This window comes from Dreissena polymorpha, chromosome 15, assembly GCF_020536995.1.
Source record: "Dreissena polymorpha isolate Duluth1 chromosome 15, UMN_Dpol_1.0, whole genome shotgun sequence".
Classification (NCBI taxonomy): Eukaryota; Metazoa; Mollusca; class Bivalvia; order Myida; family Dreissenidae; genus Dreissena; species Dreissena polymorpha.
Window position 1 is genome coordinate 10,811,554 of NC_068369.1, and position 21,623 is coordinate 10,833,176.

At 34.9% G+C, this 21,623-nt stretch overlaps 1 protein-coding gene across 4 annotated transcripts; it reads left to right on the forward strand.

Moving 5' to 3' along the window:
- The first annotated feature begins 1,446 nt into the window (after nt 1-1,446).
- LOC127860152 (uncharacterized) lies at nt 1,447-21,358 on the forward strand. 4 transcript variants are annotated; one of them, XM_052398031.1, is made up of 9 exons: nt 1,447-1,546; nt 2,069-2,107; nt 2,500-2,590; nt 2,719-2,829; nt 8,386-8,488; nt 10,510-10,580; nt 16,200-16,354; nt 16,722-16,837; nt 17,279-21,358. In XM_052398031.1, exons 1-9 carry the CDS (start codon nt 1,488-1,490, stop codon nt 18,370-18,372), a joined length of 1,839 nt encoding a protein of 612 aa, XP_052253991.1. In that variant the 5' UTR covers nt 1,447-1,487; the 3' UTR covers nt 18,373-21,358. The 4 variants fall into 4 exon arrangements, with proteins under 4 accessions (XP_052253991.1, XP_052253992.1, XP_052253993.1 ...); XM_052398032.1 differs by lacking the exons at nt 1,447-1,546; nt 2,069-2,107; nt 2,500-2,590; nt 2,719-2,829 and adding an exon at nt 4,720-4,807; XM_052398033.1 differs by lacking the exons at nt 1,447-1,546; nt 2,069-2,107; nt 2,500-2,590; nt 2,719-2,829 and adding an exon at nt 4,895-4,987.
- Nucleotides 21,359-21,623: the final 265 nt, after the last annotated feature.

Sequence of the window (21,623 nt, forward strand, 5' to 3'; positions counted from 1 at the left end):
TGTGCTTGTTTATATTTTTATGTTTTTCCACAACTGCCTCTGATGCGATTACATGTTTCTCCCAAAACCAGTTTTTGATGGAACGCTTTTGTCCTATTTTGCCTAAACTGCTCGTTAAAATGCCCTTTTTGAAAGTAATGCGCCATGCCCCTTTGCCCTCCTGGGAAAACACTAAGTAAGTCACATTATGTGTTAACAGAACTGACAAGCAAGATTGAATAATATAATACATGTATATCTAAATATTATATAAGCATATAATTTTTATACACACATTTTTATGACTTTCTTACAATGTATCTAAAATAGTTGCGATTAAAGTCTGCATAAGGATGTCTTGTCTGTTGTCAGAAAGAATCATTTTATTGTTATGCATATGAAGGCAGTTATATTTTATTGACATGAATTTTCAGATACATTCTGGAAGCCTAGTTTAATTAAATGCTATTATGTAGTTACTGTTATCGCTAGCATTTATTTGAACTTAAATATGGACTTTGACCTGTGAAAAAATGGGTTTAATGCATGTGCATAAAGTGTCGTCCAGATAAGACTTTGCATTCAGCACAGGCTTATAAGGGACAACACTTTATGCCTAAACTTGATTTTTGATAAAAAGATACATTTTTTTAAACAAAAAATATTATCAAAGCGGAAAGTTTCATCCCTGAGTTACAAATCTAGTTTGAGTTTCATATCGGTCCATTGATTTTTGGTTAAGTTATGGACTTTTGACATGGGGAATTTTCTGAAAAATAGTAACTTTACCAGGATTTTTTACCAAAATGCTTTGATAGTATATATCATATATATTCTTTTATAGTTATGGGCTTGGACTTAAAAATTCTCAGTACAATAACAGTTTTCCTGATTTTTGTGCTTAAGTTTTGCAGATAATTACCTTAGTTTTGGTGTGTGAGTTAACCTGAATGACTTACAGATCAAGTTTCAGTTTCTTCAGGACTTAAAAAAATACACTCCCAGATTTGTTATGTCTCCCACCACTATAGTGGGATACATATTGTTTTTGCCCTGTCTGTTGGTTGGTTGGTTTGTGTTATTGTTTGTGCAAACTTTAACATTTGCAATAACTTTTGCAATATTGAAGATAGCAACTTCATATTTGGCATGCATGTGTATCACATGGAGCTACACATTTTGAGTGGTGAAAGGTCAAGGTCATCCTTCAAGGCCAAAGGTCAAATATATGGGTCAAAATCGCTCATTTAATGTGCACTTTTGCAATATTGAAGATAGCAACTTGATATTTGGCATGCATGTGTATCTCATGGAGCTGCACATTTTGAGTGGTGAAAGTTCAAGGTCATCCTTCAAGGTCAAAGGTCAGATATAAAAGGACAAAGTGTTTCACAAACTCATCGCTTGTTTATGTAATTTTCTTAGAGAATAAGCTTCAAGTGTTAACTTAAGTATTGACACATGCTTTATTGAGTGTTTTTTTTTCAGTTTACAACAGAAAAATACCTATGTTCAAAATGAAAATCAGTATCAGTCCAGCCCTGAGCAAGATGATTGAGACTTCAACGTAAGTGCACACTTCAGGTTATGTTGCATGTCAGTGTAATGTGAAATGCAAATCATGTTAATCCCTTCCTGTTTATACAAAAAAATGAAATCACTTGAACATTTCTTGTAAATCGCATCATAAGATTAGTTTTTTATTATAATAATAAAAATTGTAAGTAGCAAAAGATTATGGGACAAAGCTTATATATAGTGTATAGTATAAAACACATTTTCAAATAAGTATGGTCTGAACAAAAAAACAACATATGGTGGTGTACATCTTTAGTGTATTGAAAGTCAAAAATGTATTGAAAGTTAAAAACCTTAACTTTCACTGGTGGCGTTCATTCCTAGAAATGATTTTACATCTCTTTGAGTTCATCATAAAATGGCAGACTTAAATAAAAAGTTGTGTATTTTCCTAAGGTTGAAACCTTTGTTTTGGTGTAAGAGATAACTAGTGGAAAGTAGAAATGGGATGTTAGATATGTAATGTTGATGTATGTCATTGTTTACTTGATTTTGTTATGTTTATTTTCAGGGACAGTAAAGGAATGAGAATTGTGGAGCTACATCTTAGGTAAATTTTCTTATTGTTAATTGTTAAATTAATTATCTTGTGAATATGGTAGGCACTGTTTTCTTTTTCTTCGCATAAAAGTCTACAAGTGATGACAGGCTGCTACTACTATTTACTGTTTGAGCAGGGAAATTGGGCAATAAAATAAGCCATAAAACAATGCCATTGTCTCCAGAAGCCCTCAACATTAATTACTACAAGTTTCATTATTGTATAGATAGACTTGTCACATGACTGTCAAGTAATTGAATGATCTTGGGAATGTTTAGTGAGATTGCTGATTTTAATGACTGTAAATACATAAAGACCAAATACTTATATGAAATATGGACAGAAATACTGTTATAACTTCACATATCATGCTGTTGATGGCATCTTGAATTATTTTGCAGATTTTGTGAATATGACTTGCCACTTGGACATTGTAAGGACCGTATCCCAGACTGCATGGTTTTTGTAGAGTCACAGAGAGTTCATATACAGGTAAGCATTTTTTATAAGACAATTACACATGAAAAAGGTCTTGTAATGATAGAGAATTTGTGCAGATAGCCTTAAATATTTATTGCAGCATTATTTGGTCAGCATTTATAGATATTGTGTGTTTGTAGGTGAATGACAAAGAATCTTCTGTGCACAGACCAGTTGACATCACCAAAGCCTGTGCTCTTGCCAAATATAACACCACACTGTCAGTGGAATTAGGTCCTCAAGAAACTAAGGTACACATTGATGTTACAAGCATATTATAGTTAGTCCTGTCAATTTAGCCTTTCAACACTTATATAAGCAAAGGGTTTTGAGAGCTATTGGTATAGGCAACCTTTGTGTCAGTACCCATCATTTTTATTTGAGTCTGGTTCTGTCCAGGCTAATCTGGTGCGACAATTAACGCACATGCATTTAGCCCAGTTTTCTCAGAATGAGCTGATTTGAGAGCTGTTATCTCTATAGAGAGTTCACTTTTTATCCAGTATGAAACAAACTTGCCCAGATTGCATATCAACATAAAATTTGGTTGGCATTGTTGCCGCAGCAGACCCACAAGAACAGCTAGAGGAATTGCTGTATAAAGATTCCAATGTGATGTAATTGAAAGGTCAAAGGGATATTGAAATGGTAAACTACTTATTTAACAAACCGAAATTGTCTTTCTTCTTACAATAAATGGTTAAGCATATTTGTTAATACAATTTACAAAGAAACATGTTATGAGTATTATGGACATTATAGTGTTCTCCTAAGCCCTTCAACCGGCAATGCTCCTTGAGGTTTAGTACTCCGTGTGTAATATCATTAAGTAATCAGTTTTTCAAATAAACTTTGTTTGAACCATGCTCTTGTGTCCAAACATGCCTTGCTGAAGGGGTTGCATGATAAATATTGACTCATATTGTTCATAAATCGTGGAACTTTGAAAATTGGTATGTTACAATGCATCAGATAGAGGTCCTGTATGAAGTTTGTTCAGACCATGTCCCTGTGATCAAAAATTGCTATTGATTAATCACCAAGTGGTCATATGATTTATGAAGACTTGTATAGTAATTAACTTAAGAAATCATATCTGAAACCACGTGGATCAGGGGTTTAATGTTTGATGTTTAACATCATATATGGTTCCGTTGCTAAGGTCATATCCCTTGGACATACATGCTAAATAATAAAATTACTGTTCTAAATAACAGCAAGGGTCATGGATTTCATACTTGGATTGTATAAATATATAGTGGTCTTCTACCACTGGAAGTTTGTTCCAATCATGCCCCTTATTCTCAATAAATTACCTCGTCCTGAGAGTCACGTGATTTAAACAGTCTGATAGGGTAAACACTTTTTTTAATCTTCCGGAACAGAAAGGGTTATTCATTTTTAGCTCGACTATTATATATGAAATCTATATAGTGGAGCTATCCGGCTCACGTCGGTGTTGGCGTTAGCGTTAGCATGCAAATGTTAAAGTTAACGTACTCCCCCAATTATTTCCTATGTCCCTTGACATATTGCTTTCATATTTTGCATACTTGTTTACCAACATGACCCCAACCTATAAACAAGAGCAGACAACTGTATCAAGCATTTTGACAGAATTATTGCCCCTTTTATACTTAAAATATGCATATTATTGATAAATCTATGTTAAAGTTTGCGTACCAACCCAAATATTTCCTATGTCCTTTGACATATTGCTTTTATAGTTTGCATACTTCTTTACCAACATGACCTCAAAACAACACTTACCTGACATACCACAATGCACTCCACCCAAACCATCCCCCATGCCCCACCTCAAAAAAAAATTAATAATATCAATCAGGGCTTGAAAAGTGCTTGAAAAAGAGTTCTAGGCTTGAAAAGCCCTTGAACAAAGGTTGGCCTTGAAAAAGTGCTTATTTCATGTAAAAAAAAGCCTTGAAAATGTTTATTTCTGCTCAAAATTACTTTTATCATCGCTTTAATTATAAACTTAAATCGTTCTTAAGGGAAATATTACGAAAATTTATCATAAATTTCTTCGCGCAATAAGTTTAGTACGAAATGTAAGTTTCGTTCACTATTAAGTACGAAATGTTATGTGTACATGTCACGCTTTATGTGTTCTACGTCAGAGGTTCTAAATTGTGATCAATTTTCGCGAGTGAAAACGCAGCAATGGGGAAGTGTCGACTCAAACCACGGTGGTTAACTGAATATTCCTGGGTACAGAAAACAAATGACATTCGAAAAGCACATTGTCGTGTCTGTATGAAGACCATTGATGTTGGGGGGGGGGGGGGGGGGGATCGGGGAAAGTGCTTTGAAAAGCCACAAGAAAGGGGAAACCCACACAGAAAACATGAAATAGAGAAGCAATGTGTTTGTTTGTAATAACTTTAAAAAGTAAATACATATGTGAGACTCATTGAGTTAAGGATGGATAACATGTATTTGTATGTAATAAAATAACATGTATGATTTAATATAGAATAAGTTTAATGTGTTTGAGCAAATAAATGACATTTGCTGTGTTAATCTGGCTTAAAAATGCATTTTTTAAAGGAAACTAACGTACGGTTCTCGGCCTTGAAAATGAAAATTTGGCCTTGAAAAGTCCTTGAAAAGTGCTTGAATTTAGGTTTGATATTTCTGTTTGAACCATGTCAATAGAAAGATCATCTATTATTAAATTACCACACACCCACATTATACCCCCCCCCCTCTCCATGATGGCTTACGTTATACTGTCAAGCACTTGAATAGTCTAGCGAGCTGTCCTTTAACAGCTCTTGTTATATTTGGTGTGTTACAAATATACAGTGCCCCAGATAAGCTGCGTATCTGCGTCTTTCACCCTATTAAAATGTTTAAAATGCAAAGAAATACAATATCATGCGTATTGAAAACGCAACCAATTTGACTTTTACGCAAATTCGTAAAATTTGATGCGTACGATACAAAATCTTCGATCAAAAATGCTTTGCTCATTTTAGGTATTTTCTCTTTGGAATTATTATAATGCGGTGACGCTTACATTCAGCAAGCTCAGCAAACGGTCATAGTTAATCAAACGCTATGCGGACTGGATTACATAGTTAAATTAAGCGTCTGACCAAATTATTTACGACGACAAACATGCGTTTTCAATCAGACTTAATTCGTCGCTCATTGTGCATGTATTTGTAAAGCGTCTGTACTTTTAGTTTCTATTACGATGCGAAAAAAATTGCTAAGAGAGGTCGATAGACGTCTGAGATTGTTGCGCCAAAATATCAGCCGATCACAAACTTTTTCGAATCAAGAAAACAAGAGCCAATAAGTGCTGAATCATTCGTGTTATTGATTTTGTTAGAAACTGTGTACACTGCAACGCCGATATATCGCGGTTGTTGGGATCCAAAGATCGCGAGCGCGATATATCCGGCGCGCGATATAATTCGAGAAATGTCTAACTAAATTGTATTGCGGTTAATTTGTCAAATTTCCCCAATGTTTTCATTTTATATACGGCGATGCTACATATTTTTATAGTAATAATTGCAAACCAATTCTACAATAAACATTTTTAATAACTACATACGTATCTGTATTTATCATAAAAACCAAAATGTAAATTATTGTTTTCATTTTCTTGAACGATCGCTCGCGAAACAGTTAAAAAAAAATTCTTGCCTTAAAAAAAAGTCTAAAATATAATTGTGCATAGATTCGAATTTACCCTTATAAATAGTCCTAATGAAGGAACTGAAACAGCGTAACGGTAACGATACAGCGTGTTTGAATGATATTTTATTAAGAGGAAATGTCAATGCCACATAATTCGCGAGATACCGCGGTAGTTTAGTTGAAATTTACAACGAAACTTTTTATGGAAATTAAATTATCTCAATGTTGTACCCGTAACGAAACTTTTATTTACAAATAAATACATCCACGCCAATTTTCGCGCGCTTTTTATTAGAACAAAGAAATTCATGACCAGTACCGAAATTAAACGATTTATATACCAGTAAACTGCCATAATTACCTTTGAAATGACACTTATTGGTTATTTGTTAAGTGTTAAAAACAACCCCAGCCGTGTGTACACAACACTGTCACTTATCGACTGTTTTTCACGCTTCACTGCGTGCCATAGTAAGCCGTGACATATAGGGTGTTAATACTTGCAAGAACCGGTTTTTTTTGCTCCAGTTAGCGAATTCTCAGATTAAAACATGACATTTAGTGATTATGCTTGTCGGATTTTTGGGAGCCATAGCCAAAGCGCGATATATTGGACAGCGCGATATAACGGTCCGCGATACATCGGCGTTGCAGTGTATACAGCAGTTGAGTTGACATCCAAAAAACATGATGGAAAGTCTGTGACTGAACAAACCTGTCAAAAGTATAAAAAGGCATGTCCTTGGTTAGAAATTGTCGACATTTTTTAAAGTTTATATCATGGACAGTTTCAAGGATTAAAGATATATAAGTTTATTAAAATTTATGATGATAGTTAACAGTTCTATTGAATCAATACAAGTGTGCAGCGTCAACAGACTGTAGTAAATCAGCAATTATTATTTTTAGGTATGCATTTTTATTACTCATTTCACTCTGTTTGAAGAATGGAATCACCCTTTTTTTCAAAATCAATGGGTGAAAACCCTATTTCCAAAATAATTATCTGGGGCACTGAATATAGGGCAGTACTTTACTAAGTTTTTTGAAATCTTGCCCCTGCAAAACTGGTCATGCCCAAATGGTCAAATGATTTATATAGCAATGCTCTGTGAAAAGAGGGTTTAAAGCATGTGTGTGAAGTCGGCAAAGGCCAATCAGGGATGACACATTCTGCCTAAACGTCATTTTTGCTAAGAATAAACTTTCTTGAAAAGAATAATATTAGAAAGCAGAAATTGTGGTCCCTGATTAGCCTGTGGGAACTGTAGGCTTATATGATTATATTATATGAGACAACACTTTACCTACTTAAATTAAACCCCTTTTTAGCAGAGCACAGCCCATATAAACTTATGACGATATTTTTTTTTAAACTGCTAAGTCAGGAGTTTAGTATTAGGTGTGTAACATTGTAAAATGGTTTTGTCTTGACTATGCTCAGGTCATTTCCCTAGGGTCAAACTGTCCACGCCCTATTCTATTGATTTGTGATCTAGGTCCATCTTTTAGGTTAAATTACGGACATTGCTTCAATTGTTATTAGCAAGGCTGATTTCGGAGAAAACCGGAGCTATTGTCATAGCCAGCTCGTGCTAAAACCTTAACATGGGCTCTAAAATCAAAAAGCTTCCACTTAAAACTTTGAAACGTCATATGTAGATGCACCTTGATGAGTTCTACACGCCACACCCATTTTTGGGTCACTAGGTCAAAGGTCAAGGTCACTGTGACCTATAATATCAAACTTTAACATAGGCTCTAAGATCAAAGTGCTTCTGCCTACAACTTTGAAACTTCATATGTAGTGGCACCTAGATGAGTTCTACATGCCACACCCTTTTTTGGGTCACTAGGTCAAAGGTCAAGGTCAATGTGACCTCTAATATAAGACTTTAACAAAAACCTTAACATTGCCTCTAAAATCAAAGTGCTTCCACCTACAACTTTGAAACTTCATATGTAGATGCACCTTGATGAGTTCTACACGCCACACCCATTTTGGGTCACCAGGTCAAAGGTCAAGGTCACTGTGACCTCTAAAAAAAAATCTGACAAGCTTTCCCAGCCGAGCGTGGCACCTGTTATGCGGTGCTCTTGTTTTAGTATAGGTCTAACCTGTGCTTTTTTTTCAGAAATACTGTATGTTCATAACTGTGGTAAAGCGCCTTGAAATGAGAACAATTCTACAACGGCTTCTGAAGAACATGCCAAGTATTCTAGAGGCTAAGCAATACAGTAAGCAGTTTTATTAGCTCCACAGGCCAGAGGCCAGCTGGGCTTATGTCATGGTCGTGCGTGCGTGCGTGTGCTTTTTCTTTAAACATCTTCTTCTCCTAAACTACAATTCCAATTCTGATAAAACTTCTCACAAATATTCCTGGGGTGAACCTTTTTCAAATTTGTTCAAATTATGCCCCTGGGGTCAAATTTGACCCCGCCCCGGGGGTCAATAATAATTGAACGTATGCTTATATAAAGCCTATTTTGTGCAAACTTTAAAAATCTTGTCCATAACCATTGGGCTAGTGCTACCACGTTTGGTATGTAGTGACATTTAATAGTTCTCTACTTTGTTTGTTCAAATTATGCCCCTTGGGTCATATTTGACCCTGCCCCAGGGGTCACAAAAATGAACATATGCTTATATAAAGCCCATTTTGTGCAAACTTAAAAAATCTTTTTGTCCATAACCATAGGGCCTAGGGCTACCAAATTCGGTATGTAGTGACATCTAATAGGTCTCTACTAAGTTTGTTAAAATGATGCCCCTGGGGTCATATTTGACCCTGCCCCGGGGTTCACAAAAATGAACATACCCTTAAATAAGGCCTATTTTGTGCATACTTTAAAAATCTCCTTGTCCATAACCGTATGGCATAGGGCTACCAAATTTGGTATATAGTTACATCTAATAGTTCTCTACCAAGTTTGTTCAAATTAAGCCACTGGGATCAAATTTGACCATTCCCCAGGGGTCACAAAATTGAACTTATGCTTATATTGGGCCTATTTTGTGCAAACTTTAAAAATCTCCTTGTCCATAACCATTGGGCCTATTACTACCAAATTTGGTATGTATTAAAATCTTAGAATAAAAATAAAGTTCTCTACGAAGTTTTTTTCAAATTATGCCCCTGGGGTCTAATTTGACCCTGCCCCGGGGGTCACAAAAATGAACATATGCTTAAATAAGGCCTATTTTGTGCAAACTTTAAAAATCTTCTTGTTCATAATTATAGAGCCTAGGGCTACTAAATTTGGTATGTAGTGACATCTAATAGTTCTCTATCAAATTTGTTCAAATTTTGCCCCTGGGCTCAAATTTGACCCTGCCCCGGGGGTCACAAAACTGAACATTTGCTTATATAAAGCCTCTTTTGTGCAAACTTTTAAAATCTTCCTGTCCATAACCATAGGGCCTAGGGCTACCAAATTTGGTATGTAGTGACATCTTATAGTTCTCTACCAAGTTTGTACAAATTATGCTCCTGGGGCCAAATTTATCCCTTAAAGGCCCCCATTAAAAAGTTGTTCAAGAAAATTTGATTCATCAAAAAACAAAAAGTAAGGAGAATCCAACTTAAAAAAGATGTATCTAATAAAAGTATATTCTACCAATGACATGAGCAATCCCCATGTTTATAACATGACTGCCGCTAAGTCTATTACTAGCAACCTATCAGAGAATAGATCAGATACCTTATTTCAATATATGGCAATTTCTCTTTATTTTTTTATAAAACAAAAATGACAGGTAACCAAAGTCAGATGGAAAAAGTAAAGGAAAGTTAGGTCAAGCTAATTGTTTGTCATGATATCTCTTTAAACCTCACGCCATATGCGAGTAGTGTTGCCATGATCCCAAAGCAAAGGACCTGTGCGACAATTCCTGGGCTTTTTAGTCTGTTTAGTTAACACCGTAGTAACGTTTTCCATATATAAAAATGCTCACCCTTCCAACTTTAAGCGCCCAGTGGGACGAGGGATAGAAAGAGAAAGTCACATGCTTGAGTACATTTCAACCCATGCGCATTGCACGCTTTTTTCGCATAAAAAAACTGGAGCGATACAGGGCCATCATGGCCCTCTTGTTTAATATATTTCATTCTTTCATCAGTGTTGCACAACTAGTCTTTCGTTTTGCACCTCTAAGTTACTAGGTGTGTATTGTTAATTAAAAAGTAGGATATCCACTTAAATAGACTGTGTGTTATTGTTTCATTTTTCTAAACTATGCCATGATATTTGTTCAACAGTCCAGGGCAGATTTCAAACCGACTCTAGTGAAGTCCAGTCTACCAGCTACAAGGCAAAACTCACTTGTCCGGTAAGATACTCCTTACATATGTTCGACCAGTGACAACATTGCCTGATTTGAGTGTACATTATATAATGTAAACATTCAAATATATTGCCTGTCAAAGGGTTTTAATCTTCACTCATTAAGACAAAATCTTAAAGTTGGGGTATTTCAATGATACATTCTATAAAGGATTCAGAAAATGTTCAAAAGTGTGGAAGAAGTGACTTCTTCCTCAGCTGAAATTAGGGAGAAGTGAAGCAACTTAAATGAGAAGTGGTTTCAGTTAAGCATTTAATCAAACCTTGACTTTTTTATTCTCCTCATTACACGATTCCCATCATTATTAATCAGTAATAACTCATGTATGGTAGTTTTGGGGTAAACACATATAAACAAACACACTTAGGTTTTAATGATGTTTTATTGATGTATTTAATTGTGTTTAAGACAAATAAATAGCCCTTAACCTGCTTTGTATGTAATAATGGTTAAACTGCTTAATTAATTTCTAAACGGCTGAAATGGATGGTCGATTTCAAAAGGCTGCATTTCATTCATTATAAGCAATATGTGTGTAAAACCTATATTGGAGATGCAGTGTCCGACAAATTTCTTATTTTTCAGGTAGCCCACTGGGCTACCAATAAAAATATTTGGTAGCCCATAAAATTTTCCTACAAAATGATAAGAGGAAGGTTTTCATCTTTATTTTATTCCTTCATTTACATATACGGTACATAATATGTATACATACATATACATAAAACAGCAAGTAGTCTGATGTACACAGTCAATATCGTAAATTAATGTTACAGTACAGGCACCGTGTACTTAAATGTAAATGTACCAAAGAAAATCATATACTTCATGTAGATATTACATGTATGTGCGCATGTATGTGTACTGAAATTACACGTAAATCAAGCGTTTAGATGATCAATACGATTGACTCGTATGGTGTTAATCAATGCAATTGCCCTTTTTAACAACAAATACCGAGTTTCAAGAAATCAAGAGTATTAAATCATTTATTTACTTGTGTCCGACTTTTAGTACTGTCCTAATTCACAGGTGGTTAGCGTGTGGCTATGATATTAATTAGTGAAAACATCATTTTGAATGATAAATAATCATATTATAACGAAAAATTAACTTTTCTGAAAAAAAATATTTCACTATCAAATATATATATAACAAGGTATGCAACTCAAAATCAGCCCAAAACGGGGTGCATCGCTTTGAACAGCCATATCTTTATCAATTTTGCAGTGATTTTCACGATTTCGGTCTTATTCAACGCAGAAATGAATTTCCTTTCTGGAAATGCATATGTCTTGCAATATTTTTACAAATGCTGGGTCAACTTTTAAGAAATAACACGATACACAACACGCATGACCCAGTTGACAGTGATCATGCTGTCTTTAAGACTGAAATCTTCACGGAGTAAAGGGCAACTTCCTTATAAAGTTCATGTAGTTCGATACCATAATTCAATAAAACGTATGAAAAAACATTATTACCGTTCTTGTCGTAACATTCTGCATCAAGACTAACTGTCCAGCGCCGTTTGAAACCTTTGTTTACATACATTTCAACTAACTGACATTTTAAACATACGAGTGATTTCATTGGTCCAATGCGGAGGTGTGTCTTTACAACTGGAGATTTCATTCATAAAGAATACATGATCACTGTCAACTGGGTCATGCGTGTTGTGTATCGTGTTATTTCTTAAAAGTTGACCCAGCATTTGTAAAAATATTGCAAGACATATACATTTCCAGAAAGGAAATTCATTTCTGCGTTGAATAAGACCGAGATCGTGAAAATCGCTGCAAAATTGATGAAGATATGGCTGTTCAAAGCGATGCACCCCGTTTTGGGCTGATTTTGAGTTGCATACCTTGTTATATATATATTTGATAGTGAAATTTTTTTTTTCAGAAAAGTTAATTTTTTGTTATAATATGATTATTTATCATTCAAAATGATGTTTTCACTAATTAATAGCATAGCCACACGCTAACCACCTGTGTCCTAATTTACGTATTGCATCCGTATGTTACAACACTTGTGTGAAGTCAGTATACAATACAATAATTGTTTCAATAATGAAGGAACTGATACAGAGTAACGGTAACGATACAGCGTGTTTAGATGATATTTTATTAAGAGAAAATGTCAATGCCAAATAATTCGCGAGATACACCGGTACTTTAGTTGAAATTCACAACGAAACTTTTAATGGAAATTAAATAATCTCAAGGTTGTACCCGCTACGAAATTTTTATTTACAAATAAATACACCCGCGCCAATTTTCGCGCGCTTTTTATCAGGACAAAGAAATTCATTTCTTAAATGTAGAATTTTGTAACCTAAATAGCTGTACATAACGCGTGCAAACCGTGGCAGGTTATTTACGCATGTTTCAATACAACGGTCCTGATTGGGAGCTTATTTCATCATACCTTTAAATAGAACCATATGCCGAAATTCATTTGACACTTTGGAAAATTTCAAACGTTTGTGTTTATGACTGTTATCGTCTATATTACCAACCCATAATTTGGTTTTAAAAATATAAATCGGGCATATATGGGATTATTGATTAACAGTCGATTAATCCAATGATTAATTGACAATGCAAACTAATTAGCAGGTGTTAACCGCGTTCACAAAGTTGTCATTAATATTCATTTTCGGTTTTGTTACCGTTTTGAAGAATCCGCTATTGTTTTGATTTATTTAATGTTTGGCGTCCTTGGATATTTAACGACATCAAAAACGTTGTCGCTATTACTCATTGTTGCGGTTAACAAAGAATTCGAAACTGCGAATGATGTTGCATCATGTGCGCCAACTATCCAACCGGCTCTCATTATATTATTAGCAGACGACAAATGTTGATTCTGATTGGATGATTAAAATACACTGTTACTGTTTAAGACATTACCGCAAGTGATCGGTGACTGATTAGATAATTGATTGCACTTTGTTATCGGATTATAAGCAATACACAGTGTACAAACACATGGTCAGCGTGTTTATTCTACGTATGTCTGTCAATAAACCGGGCTACCGCTCTTATAGATTTATAGTAGCCCGGCGGGCGTCAGCTGGAAAATTTCAGTAGCCCGATGAAAAATTTCGGTAGCCCCCGGGCTCCGGGCAATGGATTTGTCGGACACTGGAGATGCGCTCTGTGAAAAGGGGATTTAATGCATGTGCATAAAGTTTCATCCCTAATAAGCCTGTGCAGTCCATTCAGGCTAATCAGGGACGACAATTTCTGCCTTAATTTATGCTAAGAAAATACTTTCTTGAAAAACGACACTTTACACACATGCGTTAAACCCTTTTTTCACAGAGCACGGCCCATTGATTTTATTTGTCATTGAAATTAGATAAAGATTGTACTTTCAATTTTGATTTTGTACCTATACAGGTGTAATATGAAAATTTTAACCAAACCTGTTATTGTCAGTTTTTTTTTTACTTGCTTGTACATTGAAAGGAATTTAGCATTGAATTTTAGTTGAACGCAAACAACCAAACACAGCTCAAAATGTTCTGTATTTATTTGTAAACAATGCGGAGAATGTATATACGATAAGTATATACATCATCATCTTTAAAATTAGTTTATTGTCTTTGATCCGGATCTAATCTGGTGCGTTGAGGCTGTAGTATCTTATGCAATAACACTGAAAAACACAATAAACACAATTGGTAATAAAGTTGTTAACAATTAGCGCTTATCATTACAATTTACCTAAAGGAAGTCAACACAGTCGATACAGTTGTACTGCTTTCGCGTTTTAGAGCAATGTCACGTGTCAGTTAAGTACACTGTGTAATCTACACCCTTTTGTGTCAAAACCGGATTTATCTTGATTACGTAATGTCAGACGGAGTATGTATGCGTGGATTACGTTGGACTTTCGTGCCTCATGCCTTTGGTAATTCAGTCTTAATTTGTTCAAATATGGGCCATAATTGTTCGTTAGGATCTTGAATTCGTCAATCGGTCGACTGACGAAATATACAAAAATTAATTCCTGACGATATATAATGGTTTCAAAGAAAACCTTGTTAACACTGTAGAAGTCACATTTCATGCCCAATCTTCATGAAACTTTGTCAAAATGTTTGTCTTAATGATATGTTGGTTGAGTTCAAAAGTGGTTCTGGTCAGTTGAAAAACATGGCCACCAGTGGGCAGGGCAGTTTTCCTTATTTGGCTATACTAGAGAAACCTTGTGAACACACTATAAGTCACAATTTTTGTCCACTCGTCATGAAAGTTGTCAAAACATTGGTTTTATTGATATCTCAGATGAGTTCGAAAATGGTCCAGATCGGTGAAAAAACATGGCCGCCAGTGGGCGGGGCATTTTTCTCTATATGTATATAGTGAAAACATGTGAACACTCTAGAAGTCACTTTTTGGCCCAATTTTCATGAAATTTGGTCAGAACATTTGTTTCCTAGATACGAGACTTGAGTTAAAAAATGGTTCCGGTCAGTTGAATAACATGGTTGCCGGGGGGGGGGGGGTAGTTTTCTTATATTTATATACTTCAAAAAGCTTGTGAACACTCTAGAAGTCACATTTTTTGCCAAATCATCATGAAACTTGGTGAAAAGATTGGTTTTATATATATCTCAGATGAGTTCGCAAATGGTCCCGATCAGTAAAAAAACATGACCGCCAGGGGGTGTGGGGCAGTTTTCCTTATGTGACTAGAGAAAAACCTTGTGATCGAACACTATAGAAGTCACATTTTTGGCCTAATCATCGTGAAACTTAGTCAATACATTGGTTTTATGGATTTCTCGGACAAGTTGGAAAATGGCTCAGATCGGTGAAACACACTTTTAAGCTCACCTGATTGCTCAGGGTAGGTTTTAGGATTGGTCTTTGTCTGCCGTCCGTCTGTCCACATTTGGTTTGTAAACACTCTAGCATTCACACTTCTCAATTCTGTATGAAAGTTGCTGAAAGATCTCAGTCAAGTTTGATAATGAGCAAAATCACATAATTAATGCCATAATTATTGCCCTTAGATTGTCCAAATTTACATTAGCACTGGTCTGGAATGTTTTCAGAAACGCTTTATCTGAGTCTATCTAATGACTTTGAGATCAAGGTCAAATTTTGTTCCACTCCATTGATTAAGGCGAAGTAAAGGAACTTGGAATTGTCTCTAAAATAACACTTCCAGATTTGATCATATAGCAGTCACTCTGTATGTGCACAAACTTCTATAACTTTGCCATTTATGGATGGATTTTAAAATAACTTTGCATACATGTCAGCAATAATTATAATGAGACAACATGTTGCATGTTACACATCTTGTTTAGGTGTCACTTAGATGTCCAAAGTCAAATTAAACATAAACATTCCAGTCTTTGCTATTTGTTCGCCATTTATTTAGTGATTTTTTGAATAACTTGACACAAATTTAAGCCTTAATAAGATGAAAAGGTCAAAGTCTTACTTTAAGGTCAAAGGTCAAATTTTACCATAAAGCGTCTTGATTTTAAAATTAGTAGAGTTTTGATACAATAGTGGAATGCGAAGGCATATGTTCAATATGGACATACATCATGTTAAATCTTGTATCTGTTCAAAGATAGGACAGAGTCGCCTGGTGACACCATGTCGAGGGGACAAATGCTCCCACATCCTGTGTATGGAGGCTGAGACTCTGGTCAGAATGAACGAGGGCAAATCTGTTAAGAAGTGTTTCATCTGTCAGAAGCCATACTCAAATATTGTTGTGGACAAGTAGGTATATTTAATGCTACTCGGATATTGTTATAGGCAGGTATTCAGCTTGGACTTATCCTCGCAATATAATTTTTACCTTACTCTAATTTGTTAGAAATATGTTAAAAATATATTTTCTTCTGCACTTTTGTAGCCTAGAAATTTAAATGTACTTTAACCAATGACTCTTGGTGCAAAGTATTGAAGTTTCATTTAAAGGTACTTAAACAATGGTTACTGAAGAATACATGTAATCATTATTTCTCAGTCATACAATTATGATATTATTAAACTATGTTTATTGACAGGCAAAGAAAAAAAACCTTGTTACAAATATCAAACGAGCCAGAAATTCTATAATACAATTCACCTTGTCCATGTTCAGGCTGTTTCTGCTCATACTCAAGAAGGTACCACCATGTGTCACAGAGGTTCAGTTTCAGCCAGATGGCAGCTGGAGTTACAGCAACAACGAAACACAAATTTCATCATTAACACTTGGTATGTGTCTATATTTCTTATATTGCCAATACTCGATCAATTTTTTGTCTACCGGTACTCCAATTGCTATTAAACCCTTAAATAACTGAATATGGCCATGTGAATCCTCCTCAACGGGAGGCATTCGTTTTAAACCTATCTATCTTTGCTTGATTGCATAGAAAGCCTTAGGTTTATTTGAAACGCTCTAAAGTCCATTTCCTGAGACTAAAACCGGTAATTGGTGTCTATGGGGGAAATCTAAAGAACCCTCCCACAGTGTGGATCCAACATGTTACCTCCCGATAGCTAGGCGGAAACAATTTTCACTACATTACTGCGACCTGTACTTGCCCATACATCTGCTCACCTTTCATGGTTGAATGTGAAAGCATGTTCAAAATGGCTTTACAAAACTTAGATTGGTCCATGTACGTTTGAAAATTGTTGATTTTTTTGCAGATGAAGAAGGCATCCACTCTGGTATACCAGAAGTGGATATGAGTTTACACATAGAAAATAACAACAGCTGCTTGGAAATCCAAAATTGTTATGAAATATTACCAGAAAGTATACCTGACCTCAATGGCACCCGTATACGGGTAAATACAGAAGAACATAAATCAATCACTGTGGGTCCAACAAACCCATTTGATAGTAGACACAGACGTGCATCGACAGATGCTGTATTTTCACAAGAATGTTCTGGAGAAACACAAGGAATATATTGTGTCGACCCTTCTGATGAACTGCCTCAAGAAAAAGAGCACATTGACACATTAAACACCCCTCAGTGTCGTTCTAAACCTACAAAACGTCGCACACAAGTTGAAAAACACAAGAGTTCTAAACTTGCAAGATGTAGCTCAAGAGTATCGGGACAGAAGGGTGCGAAGTCGAAGGAAAGAGATATTCAGAAAAGTTTGAATACAACAATACCCAACATGTTAAATAACGGTTCTAATTTAGAGAAAAATAGACTAAATTGTATGTCTCAAGGCTTAATGCAATCCACTGTTATTCTAGGTTCAATTTCAGATAAGCTTCAGGAAACTGTATCAAAGAGTGAAATAGGATCAATCCACTGTAAGGATCAGATTGACATTCCAGTTAATGATTCACAGGAAGAATTGAATGCTATGGATTCTCATGCGGAGGAAGGTAAATTTGTAAAAATTATGGAAATTGTGTTATGTGAATGGGCTGGAAACAAAGAGACCTACGCAGAACTGGAAGATGATAAATCTGTTTTGAATTCAATAATAGATGACACTCAACTTGAGTGTCGTGAACACGGCGCCACAAATAAAAGTGTATCAAATAAACCAAAGCAGACACATAGTCAACAGTCTATCAATGTTGGTAATCACACACACTTGTTGCTCTTGGACAAACTCATTTCGAATACATTTACTTGTTCAATCTGCAAGGAAGAATTCGGTCTAACAAAGGTTTATGAAAATTTGGACGAGCGCTTATGCATCGATTGTGCACGAAAGGAGGGTGTTTTATCGCTTTCTTTGTATAACATAATTAATACTTATGAAGGGAAATAATATCGTCAAGAAGGTTTTTTATTTTTATATATGCTTTCTTAAATAAAAGTCTCAGAAGAAGTTTATGTAATTCTTTAATACAGTGCCATTTAGATTATGCATCCTTTTCGTGGTATTGTGGGCTCACGAAACAGCTCAAACACAAGCTACAAATAGTCCAAAATAAAATGGTTCGTTTTATTAACAATTCCCATAGTAGAACATCACTTGGTGTATCGAATTTTGAAGATCTTGGTTTATTGAACATTGAGCAAAGATACAAGCAACTTCGACTTAACCATATCCATAAAATTTTCTACAATAAAAGCCCTAGCTATATGAAAGACAATTTTGTCAAATGTACAGATGTCCATCAATATGGGAATAGATCAAGATTAAATTTGTATGTACCTCAAGTTGATGGCTTTACTAGTTCTTCATTTTACTACAATGGTATTAAGGATTGGAATTCAGTACCTGATAATATAAAGTCCATCGAATCGAAATTTACTTGTAAGAAACTTGTTAAGAAACATCTATTAAATGAAATGAAGAAAGACGAGAATTCCATGTATTTTTACTTTTAGATTTGTTATGTCCCCCACACTATAGTAGTGGGGGACAAATTGTTTTTGCCCTGTCTGTTGGTTGGTTGGTCTGTTGGTTGGTTTGCGCCAACTTTAACATTTTGCAATAACTTTTGCTATATTGAATATAGCAACTTGATATTTGGCATGCATGTGTATCTCATGGAGCTGCACATTTTGAGTGGTGAAAGGTCAAGGTCATCCTTCAAGGTCAGAGGTCAAATATATGTGGCCAAAATTGCTCATTTTAGAAATACTTTTGCAATATTGAAGATAGCAACTTGATATTTGGCATGCATGTGTATCTCGTGGAGCTGCACATTTTGAGTGGTGAAAGGTCAAGGTCATCCTTCAAGGTCAGAGGTCAAATATATGTGGCCCAAATCGCTTATTTTATGAATACTTTTGCAATATTGAAGATAGCAACTTGATATTTGGCATGCATGTGTATCTCATGGAGCTGCACATTTTGAGTGGTGAAGGGTCAAGGTCATCCTTCAAGGTCAAACGTCATATAGGGGGACATTGTGTTTCACAAACACATCTTGTTTTATTTTATGAAATTGCTTATTTTTATGCTAATTTGTATGAGTCTGTGTATTATCATGTCAATTGTTTGAAAGTCTCGCTTTTTTAATATGTAAAAGAAATAATTTGTAAGATCATGTCGTTTTTGTATTAAGAACTGAAACAAACTATATATTTATGGTCACTTATAATATAAAGAAGTGGAACTCCAGCTGCTGGAGCAGTATTGAATTCTCATTAAAAACAATTTGTTGGTCCTTTATTTAAGGCAAGTGACCGATTGCCAAAACAGTACAAAACAGCACAATACAGCACAATACAAACAAACATAAACACAAAATATGAATAAAGCTGGGGTCACCGCCTTGGAACGGTCAATGCAAAGCATTGGGGGTTCAAACCGGTTATAGAGCGCTCAACCTCACACTTGGCCAAGCAATATTCATAATACATTTAAGTGTAAATAAAATTTAACGTCATAGCATTGTAACTCAAATCAAACAATAATAAAAGGGAATTAAAACGCATTCAATTTAATTACAATTTAATTACTCGAAGATACCAGAGCAACAGAGTTACAGCTTTTTGACGAACGATAAAATGAAACTACAAACAAGTGTCAACTACATTCCTTCTTTATAGAAAAAGATTGAAGAATATAGCGTCATTAAGTTAATATTTCAGATAATCATCGCGCAAATACAGGAAGAAGCAGCAATAATGGGTGTAAAAATTCCATATAACATTGCTTGGTTGTTTATGTGACTGCTAAATATTTAATTAATAATAATTTAATTAAAAAAGAAACGCCTATCAGAGAGAAAATATAAATAAAATTGAACGTTATAAACCCAATGACCTATGCATGTAGCTTACAACTGGAATGTTGATCGTATGACGTCAAAAAATCCATGTACCCAGGAACAGAGAAAGAGTTATGACGTAATTGACAAGCGAAGACACAATGACGTGAAGAAAATCTAGGGGCAGTACTGTAAAGTAATAATAAAACTATTAATAGGGGGCTACTGCAAAATTGTACTTCTAATATAACAAGTTTAGTTGATTAAATATTAAGAATCAAATATATAAAAATAGTAATTCCATTAAAGCGACATTATTGGAATCAAACAGTATATAGGTGTTTTGACAACTGACGACAGAAATGATTTGATGTACGATGCGAGTCCAAATGTAGTTATCATGCAGATTTGTGCATACGACACAAAGACACAATTTTGTTCAGCAGTGAAAAATGCCTATAATATCACTAATGGTTCCAAATTTTAAGAGAAGAAAGATATAGTGAATCGAAAACTATCAAACACGTGTTTTTAAGTACATAAGCATCGTATCCTTTTGATAAAATCAAGTTAATTAAATTGAAAAGTTTAATAAGAACATTTGGTTAAACATATTTTAATTTGCGGACACGCTTCAAAACATCTCCATAAAATGATGGATGGGAGATTCCATTATTTAAATGCCATTTTAAAGAAACATTATATTTTGAAATTAAATCACCATACTTAGAGTAAAATTTAGCGAATTTACTTCTTAGGTTATGATACAAAAAGCCTTGTTTTAGCATTTTTTGTTAATATTAGATTACGACCATTAAGACCTGTTTGACAAAATCCAGGGTCCCCGTTAGAAATAAGCTTATTCATGTTTACATGTCTATGCTTTACGGGTTATACTGTGTGTACATCATCGTTATATTAGTTAGATCTGTGATTAAAGGCACCATTGACACTTGAAGTTAGAGTGTTAGCTATATCGTATTATTTGTATCTGTACTTAACATGTTACGATATTGTAATGCATTGATTATATTGAACTGTAAAATGCTTGACATGTATACACAAATAAAACTAAGTGGTTTTAATGTTTCTGGTGAATCGTTTGTTTGTGTATATGTTTTGATAAGCATGTAGCTTTAAAATTCTTTGTTAAATGCTTCCAATGTTTGAATGTAGCCTCATTCTAGATACATTCTTGTAGATTACTTGGTCACGATGATTGCGGAGGGCATTACGTGTAAACCTAGTCCGCCCTTGTGCGTGTGTGTGTTTGTTTCACTACTTAAACGTGGACCTGCTATTGACTTTTGACCAACAATTTGAGGACATTTTCGAAAGAGAGGCCTTACACCCG